The 9,400-nt window shown below is 45.4% G+C and overlaps 1 protein-coding gene across 2 annotated transcripts in view; it reads left to right on the top strand.

Annotated features, from left to right (window-relative positions):
- Positions 1-270: 270 nt before the first annotated feature.
- The window catches only part of LOC137375422 (WW domain-containing transcription regulator protein 1-like), a 164,581-nt gene continuing 155,451 nt past the window's right edge, over positions 271-9,400 (top strand). The window contains exon 1 of one of the 2 annotated variants that reach the window (XM_068042618.1): positions 271-1,310. In XM_068042618.1, coding sequence (XP_067898719.1) covers positions 901-1,310 — 410 coding nt within the window. In that variant the 5' untranslated portion in view covers positions 271-900. The remainder of the gene's footprint in view (positions 1,311-9,400) is intronic. The other variant, XM_068042619.1, reaches the window with a different exon arrangement.

Raw genomic sequence — 9,400 nt, 5'->3', positions numbered from 1 at the left:
AAGGGAGAAGAAAATTAAACGGGAGGCGAGTCAATGAGGGAGAATGAAAACCAAGACAGATAGAGTGACAGAAGAAAATAGAGTGGGGGAGGGAGGCGGGGATTAAAATTCCTCTGATTCCATATATGGTAATAACAGAAAGGCAAAGTGATTTCGTGTTCGCTCGCTGTTCTTAAGGTCACACAACTCAAAAAACAAAAAAAAACACAGACCCCTCAGAGTGTGTGAGGGGGAATCTCAGTCTCCTTGGAATGTGCGGCTGGGATCCTGAACCCCCGCATTCCTTCAGTGTGCTCGGGAGCCGAGCCGATCCGGGAGAAAGTCTCTCCCTGTCCCTTTGCCTATATATTTTTTTTTAATTACAGTTTCGCAAACTCATTCCTCGCGTCGCCAAAACAGTAGCCACATGAAAAACTTCTTTTTCCCTCTCCCTAAAAGTAAAAGCTTCCCATCCCCCCCAGTAAAAAAAAGTTTTCAAGAGAGAAAAAAGTTATTGAAAAGTTGCTTTTGCGGAAGTTTTGTTTACACACATTAGTGTGTGTGTGTGTGTGTGAGAGGAAATTGACAAAGGCTTGTTTTCCAGAGGAAGTTTCACCGTTCTGATTTGCTCAGGTCGAATAACCCAGACTGGTAGCTCATGAATAATTAAAGAGAGGGAGTCCTGCCAGCAGAACCGACGCTGATTGAACACTCCTTGGAAACTTGAGTTTCCCAACTTTTTTTTTATTTGCCTGGAGTTTGGAGACGGGCGATCATGAAAGTCCTGATTATTTTACATCCGCACTTTTGAAGAACTGGACTCGTTCGGGGGGAGGGGGGGGTTGAAAAAAGTTTTATCTATTAAAAAAAGTTTTCAAAACTTTTTATTTATTTTTTTTAAAAAACACACATCTGTCTGCAATGGATCCAAATCCTATACCACCACCGGGACAGACCATCGTTCGCGTCTTGGGGGACTCGGAGACTGATCTGGAGGCTTTATTCAATGCCGTGATGAACCCCAAGCCCGGTACCGTCCCGCACCAGGTGCCCATGAGGATGAGGAAACTGCCCGAATCTTTCTTCAAACAGCCCGATTCGGGATCTCACTCGCGTCAGTCGAGCACGGACTCCAGCAGAGACTTGCCCCAGTTCCAGGTGCAGCACATCCGATCGCACTCGTCCCCTGCCTCGCTGCCCGTCAGTGCCAACCCTAACCCACAGCAGTATGGGCATCTCCGGCAGCAGTCCTTCGATAACATAGACGATGTCCCATTGCCACCCGGCTGGGAGATGGCCAAGACTCCATCAGGCCAGAGATACTTCTTAAAGTGAGTACCGAACTTTGTGCATTGATTTCAACCTGCACTGTCCTGAACCTGTCTGCTTTTATTAAAACAGCAGCAAACTCTCGGTGACCCTGTGCTATATGCGTTGAGGTGCCTACAGGGCTACGGACCAGGAGCTAGAAGGTGGGATTAAACTGGATAGCTTTTTTCCGGCTGGCACGGACACGATGGGCCGAATGGCCTCCCTATGTGCCGTAAATCTTTCATAGTTGTAATTAATTTGTTTCTATAAGTGAAAAATTCTACCTGACACTTTTGATTTCCTCCCCGCCCCAGTCCCAGTTTAAATCTTTTATATGTAGGGACATTGACTCAATCTGAGCAACATCAACTGCATTTTGACAGTTTTATAAGAGGGTCAAAGTTTGTGACATTTTTTGTTTGTTTGGCCAATGATGGCAAGGTAACCTTTTTTTAAAAATAAAAACGACTTTGTTAATATTATTAATAGTTTTGTCGATCTGCAGAAAACTGCATCTTTGGCAAGAGTTAACCACGTGAAGATTGTTTCTGCAAAGTCTTTAGTTTACTAGCAGGCAGGGTAAGGGTAAGTGTAGCAGGCACGGGCAGATCATGGAGCACTGAGGGCAATGATCAAGATTGGTAGCGTAAAGGGAAGGGGCGTGGTGATTATGATTGACAGAGAACTCTTGTACAGATTGCTGTTGTCCGGATGCCCAATTTGTTTAAGAGCATTTGAATGACATTTTGGGTTTGTCAAGGTGAGGAATGTTAGTACTTGGAAATATGACATTTTGAGCAGCCAGTGGCATGCTCTGATTAGGTCTCCTTTAGTTAAGTATGGTTCTAAAACAGGGACAGAGTCTGCTTTATGTACACTGCACCTGACAATGTGTCCAAACTCCAATCTCAGAACAACACCAACTCCCTCTGCACCAAATCCTACACCAACTTTACCTCTCTGAGTGGGATTCTGAACTTTCTGCCAATTGGCATGAAAGTAGGGTAAATTTTGCTCTCTCGACTCAATAACAACCCACTGGGAACCTGGTTCAACTCATTTTTATGAGTTCCTTACAGCTGTCAGGGAGATTTTCATCCAGTTGGGTTGTGCTAAATTTAACTCCATGTCCCAAAGGAAAATGGATTAATGTTCTAATATCCCTAAACACACATCACACCACCCACACCCCATTCCTTTTTAGGATGCTTGTGTAGTTTCAGTCCCAATTTTCTTGCTGTACATTTGGGAGCAGGGTATTTTTGAGCCTTGTGTTTGACCTTGCTTATGCCCTGGACTGTCCCCCTCCTTCTTGCAAATTGTTGACAGTCTTCTGTTGGGTGGAATGAGCACTAAGATTTTTTTTGTTCTCTTTGCAGTTATCCATCGGAAATACAAGAAAATTAATATTTTTTTTGCAAAATTGATTTGGAAACATTTTCTAGGCAAGCAAGCCTTCCCTCTTACCCCCCCCCCTCCCCCCTCACAACGCCTTAGATCTTTTACCAGGGGTTAACTTATGTCCAGTATCTGTAACACTATTTATCTTTTATACCATAACACGACAAGAGTTACATAATATTTCTGTCAAGGTTAAAATTTACAGCCTCCCACTCAGTGTTGATATTGGTGCACTGTAGTTCCTTTGGCATTAGTACAGTATTTGCCATTTGATTTGATAGTCAATATTCTGAAGTCTTTGCTGCACAGCATAGACAGTCACAAAAATGTTTCCAGTTCTTTGACAACTAGCTTTCCAGTCCCTTTGCCAGAAGGAAAATAATTTTCACTAGCACCTTTACTGACCTCAAAGTGCTTTACAGTCAATGAATTACTTTTGAAGTCTAGTCACTGTTGTAATATAGGAAACACGGCAATTTGCACAGAACAAGGTCGTATGAATAGCAATGTGATAATGACCAGATTCTCCGTCTTTAGCTGTTGGTCGAGGGATACATATTGGTCATGACAACAGGGAGACTCCCCTGTTCTTCTTCAAAATAATATCTTTCAGGATAACATCTCTTCCATACAATGGCACTTCTGACAGCATAACACTCCCTCAGTACTGCACTGGAACATCAGTCTACATTTTTGGGTTCATGTCTTTAGAGTGGGGCTTGAAGCCACAACCTTCTACTTCAGAGGCAAGAGTGCTACTCACTGAGCCACAGTTGACAATAATTTAGATGCAAATCTGTGTCATGTGGCCCCACAATGTTTTGAAGCATTAATAGATTATCTATCTGTGGTACGTAGGTGAACTTAAAAAAAACCTTGACTTGATATCTTAGTGGATAAATGCACTACTTGGTGTGGTACTGAGCGATAGAGTGGCCTGAGATTTGTGCATGGAATGATAGTAGGGATGCTACAGCAAGCCTCAATGTCGTTGGGCTACAGGGGAACAGGGTGAAAGGTGGGGGGGGGGGGGGGGGTGGTGGGGCAGGGGTTGATGGGACAGGCAAATAGCAGCTACTGATTGATATCCAGTCATCCTGTAGAGAAATGCTTAATGTGAGAGTCAGACGGAACAGGATCAAAGTTGGCTTTAGTGTCCTTGATGGTCAAAGAACTTACTGACACTTTGCAGTTACAGATTGCTGAGGGTTTTATGCACTAATAATGGCCTGTGCTATGGACACGCAGTTAATTTGCCAGCAAATTCTGGACCTTTATTGTACAATGTGCTGCCTGGGAAACTAAGCTTAGGCTGAGAGTGGAGGAGGAAGGATGCAGCCACAAGTTTGGAAAATGACAGCGCTTCCAGGGTAGTCAGAGAACTACATAACTTCAGACTTTTAAAACCAACGGGGTTAATTTCTTGGCAGATTTTGTGCATTTTTGTTTTGTTTGTTTGCATTTGAATCACAACATTCGGTATTCAAGCACAAAACTACCAAGTTAAGGCATGGCAGTCTCTTCAAAGCTATGCACATATGCTATATAACTAAAGATGGGAAAACAAGCAAACAGTTGTTTTTGCATTGTCAGAAGTGTAATTACTACAGTAAGTTAGTTTGCTCATGGTCAAAACCTCAAGTGCTAGGAAGTAAATAAGAAAATACAGTTAAGAGTGGCTGTATAATCCGGAATGTAGACCATTTGTAACTTTTGTTTCCATTGCCCAAGTAACATTGCAGTAGAGAAGTGAAGGGCCTTTATAACAACGCTTAAAGTTTAGAAACAAATGTGAGGTTTGTCAGTTGCCTCTGTGACTATTTCACCACTCATTCAGCGCTCAAACTAAGTTCTTTTCCTCCACGTAACAGATGCAAAAAGTTTTATGTAACGTTGCATTGATAGTTGTCATAAAGTACCATTGTAAAAATACAGTGTGCCCATTGATAGTTTTGGCACTTGTAAGTCTTGCAGTTTTCTTGTTTTCAATTGATTCCACAGACCTAAGAGGGTGAAAGCAGAAATTTGCTTTGTTGACTGCAAATAGGAATAGACTTTGTAACTCCCCAAAATAATAACAACTCACATTTTTATCACATGCAAAGCAGCTTGCCTCATTATATTAGTGAGGTGAACATAGGAACAGGAGTAGGCCATTTAGCCCCTCGAGCCTGTTCCAAGGTGAGATAGGTGCAAACGCAGTGGGCTGGATTTTATAGAGGCCTCGACATTGGGATTGTGGCGGGGGGGCATGAAGATGGCCCCGGATGAGGCCCGCCAGGGACCTCGACGCCAGCAGGGGCTAGCCCCATATTGCCGGTGGCGACGAGGCCTCGTGGCGGCCCTCCAGCCATTCGGCGATGGGATCGCAATTTAAATAATTAAATAAATTAAAATAAGTGAATTAATTATTCTCATGTCACCTCCTGACGGCCCGCAACAATCTTCACCCCAGCGGCCGGCACAACTGCGCTTTCGGATCTCCGTCCGGGGAAACGAGGCAGAACACTTGTGAGGAGGGTGGGAGGTAAGTTTATCAGTTTATATCTGTTATGAAGGGTTCTAAGGATTTTAAAGGATTATAAAGGCTCATAAAGGATTATAAAGGGCTGAATTTTACAGACCCCCTGACGTCGGAGTCGGGGTCAGGGTCATGGCGGGGGGGGGCCCGGAAAATGCCTCCGGGAGAGGGCCGCCACGCACCCTGATGCCGGAAGGGCCCGGCCTTGCATTGCCGGCGGTGGCGAGGCCTCGTTGTGACCTCACCGCTTGGCGACGGGACTGCCATTAACATATTTAATTAAATTTAAATTAACAAATTAATTACCTGTACGCTCCCACCATCTGTCCCGGGGGTGCGATCTTGTTTCCGCTGGCTGGCACTCACGTGCCTTCGGATCCCCGTCTGGGGAAACGAGACGGAACGTTGGTGGGGAGAGGGGAGGAGCTAAGTTTCTCAGTGCGGGGGGTGGGGAGCGGGGTCAAAGTCATATCATTAGTGTAGGGGATGGTGGGATTGATTGTAGTGTAAAGTTTATGAACTCTGGTGGGGGAAGGTCAGGTGGACAAAGTAAGTGTTTTGGAAGTGGGGGAGAGGGAAAGTAATTAATTCTATGGTTATTGGGGGGTGGGAGAGGGGCAAATAAATTTATTTAATTTTTTAAAAGCAATGTATCTTTAAACATTTAAATTGAATGGCAGGGCTCGAAGCCCTTTAAGAATGCGTCGGAGCCTCCGCACAGGCAGCTGATGCCATTGTCGGGGACGGACAGCCCGCCCCCTCCACGTCATCTGCAGGGGGGGGCGCGGTCTGCACCGGCTATTTACATGAGCCACTGCGCTTAATATCACGGTGGCTTAGCGACGTACAGCCCGCACGGGCGGCCGCCAAATCGCTGCGCAGGAGTATAAATTTCAGCCCAGTATGTCAGATGGTACTTTTATTTTCTCTCTTCGTGATGACTGCTCTCTTCTTTTGGCTCCTAATAACTTTATGCCCAGGAGCAGTTCCTCTCCCCTTCATTATATGACAGTACTCATGACAAAATAGATCACTGCATGCACAAGAGATATGTTTCTGTCTTGGGCTTTCCTGCCTGCACCAATCAGGCTATTGGAATTAATTGTTGAAAGTTCAGAATGGTAGCAGTTTCTACTAGTTGGTGACATCAAATTGAGGGATACAATCAAGTGGTCCTTATGTTCTTGCAAAGATTCTTGCACCCCAGTCCACCAGAAATTAGGGAAGCTAGGATGCTCCTATATTTTCAAGACAATCTTAATTATTTTTGAATGCATTTATATCGGACACTAGTTGGTTGCTGGTGAGCTACAAAGTTGTAATTCAGCAACGCAATCCTCGTGATATCCTAAACCGTGAGAGCAGATCCTGAATGCAAGCAGAATCCTCAGATTGAATTACTGCCTGAAACGCTCAGCCAGATATCTGTTTTTCTTTTGCAATATATAGTTCATGGTCTATTCAAAAAAATTACTTTATTTTATTGCGGAAGAGACAGAAGGGTAAACAAAGACAATAATGAGAAAAGAGCATGACAGCTTATTCTCATCTGAATCATTGGGGGGATTTTATGTGTGCGATGGGGGTCTTGCCCACTCGCTGAAGGGCTAGCAGGAGCCCTGTATCATCTCCTCTGGAGAAGGCCCACCGCATTACTTGCCAATTAGGCACTTAAGTGGACAGCATCGGGCCTTCCCCGGGATTAAGGACTCCAGTGACGGAAGTCCCGCCCGCTGTGAGCTGCTGGCCAATCAGAGGCTGGCAGCCCTTTTACTGAGTAGTGCCACTGCGGAGTTGGTGGTTGCTACTGGTAGACCACCCACCCAGAAGCACTGGATCCAGACCACAGGTGAGTCAGGGCAGGAGGAGTTTCGCGGGGTGGGGGTTGCAGGGCAAGGGATGAAGGAGGATCTTCCCAGTGCCAGGTCCGTCAATCAGGCACAAAGTGCCTTTGAATGAGGGACCCCCCCCACCCCACCGCGTACCCCCCCCCGGAGTCGGCAAGCAACCTGCACAGGTTTGCCTGGTGTGCTCCTCGTGTGGTGACAGGCCCAACTGCTGCCTGGCTAATACTGGTGGTGGCGGGATGAGGCCCTTGATTAGACATTCATTACCCACTTAAGGGACTCAATTGGCAGTGGGGGCAGGAGGGCCGTCCATGGGTCTTCCCGCTATGGATCTAATTGGTGTGGAAGTGGGAAGGTGGCGGGGTCCCGCCTGCCACTATCCCACCCGATTAAATGCTCTTGCCGCCACCAAATTCGCTGCGGAGGAGAGCATAAAATTCCCCCCCTAATGTGTGCTCAGTATGTGAACAAATCAGGATCTGGAACCCAATGCTCTTTCAACCCACTGCCCATGTCCTGAAGAAACTTGACTGAGTCAGAAAAGCTGGGTCCCATAAGATGTTGTTTCTCACCGAGAATTGTTGATACTTTGATTACTTTTGATATGCTGACTTGTTACAGTGAGACACGAATATTTGGCACCCACGCTACAATCACAGGGTGATTCAGCATAGATTTAAAACTCCTAACAGCCTGAGCCAATAAATGTGATACTGTAATCACCCACATGATTTTACACAGACTTTATTCTTGCACACTTGTGAAAGAAATCCGTGCCTAGCATTTGTTTTCTGTGTATAAAACTAGCATATTTTATTCTATTAAGGACAATTTTATTTAACATGGGACCCTTAAGCCCCTCTCACCTGCTCCCTCTACCTTCACCTCCAACAACAAGTGCGAGGAGCTCATGGACTACTTTGCCACCAAGATTTAGACTACTTATTCAGCTGCCTCTGCTGGTCTTCCACCTTCCTCACCAAGCCACATATCCCATAATGCTCCCCATCTGCCCCAAACCTGATATTTCATCTTTCTATGGTTTCTTTCCAAGCTCTTCTTGTCCATGGGATCTACCTCCTACTCCCAAGCCCCCGTTGCCACTAAACTGCTGACCTTCCAACTTTCCTCCCTGGTCTATGTGCCAGCTGTCATTGTGAATTGTTTTCTCTCCTCACATACTGTCCCCCTCTCCTTCAAAACCACCATCATCACCTCCCTCGCCTCAAAAAATCTACCCTTGGCTTCTGTGTTCTTGCAAACAGCTGCCCCATCTCCAACCTCACGTTCCAATGCTCTTGAACGTCTTGTTGCATCTGAAACCTTGCCAACTTTCCTGCAACTCCACACTTGAATCTCTCCTTTTAGGTTTCTGACGCTTGCCAGAGCACTGGAAGGGCTCTAATCAAAGTCACAAATAATATCCTCTGTGACTATGACAATGGTGCATTTTCTCTTTGTCTTCTTTGACCTCTTTGCAGCCTTTGATATGGTTGGTTATATCATCCTTTTCCAACATCTGCTCTGTTGTCCAGCTACCCTTGCTTAGCTCAACTTTTACCTACTGAATCGTAGCCAGAGAGATCTAGTAACGGCTTCCCTTCCTATACCATTACCTTTGGAGTTTCCTACACGGATCTAACCATAGCCACCTCCTCTTCCTCATCCATATGCTGCCCCTTAGCAACATTATCCTAAGACATAGGGCCAACTTCCACATGTACCCTAATGACACCCAGTTCTGCCTCTCCAACATCTCATTTGGACCCCTCCACTGCCTCTGTGCTGTCAGACTGTCTGACAATCAGTCTTGGATAGGGACATAGGAACCGGAGTATGCTATTCAGCTCCTTGAGCCTGCTCCATTCAATTAGATCATGGCTGATCTGCATTTTAACTCCATTTATCTGCCTTGGTTCCATATGCCTCAATACCCTTGCCAAACAAAAATCTATCAACTGCAGATCTGAATTTGGATCAGCTATAATTTCCTCCACTTTAACATTGAGAAGACCGTAGTCATTGTCTTTGGCCTCTGCCATAAACAACATACCTGTCACACCTCCCTGACCATTTTCTCAGGCTGAACTAAACTGTTTGCATTTTCAGTGCCTTACTTTGACCCCCAGCAGAGCTTCTGACCCCATATCCTCTCCATCAAAAAGACTGAGACTGCCTACTTCTACCTGCATAACATTGCCTGTCTCTGCGATGTTGGACACTTATTTTACAAGAATATTGTTTATATTGAGTGAGCCAAAATAAGGGATAGTCAGTAGATGGATTACAGACATGCAATGTGGGTTCTCTGTTGTGTCATTGACAGACATGAGGGTCATCT

This window comes from Heterodontus francisci, chromosome 11 (assembly GCF_036365525.1).
Source record: "Heterodontus francisci isolate sHetFra1 chromosome 11, sHetFra1.hap1, whole genome shotgun sequence".
NCBI classification, from domain to species: Eukaryota; Metazoa; Chordata; class Chondrichthyes; order Heterodontiformes; family Heterodontidae; genus Heterodontus; species Heterodontus francisci.
The sequence above is the reverse complement of the archived record's forward strand: the minus strand, read 5'-3'. Positions and strand labels throughout refer to the sequence as shown.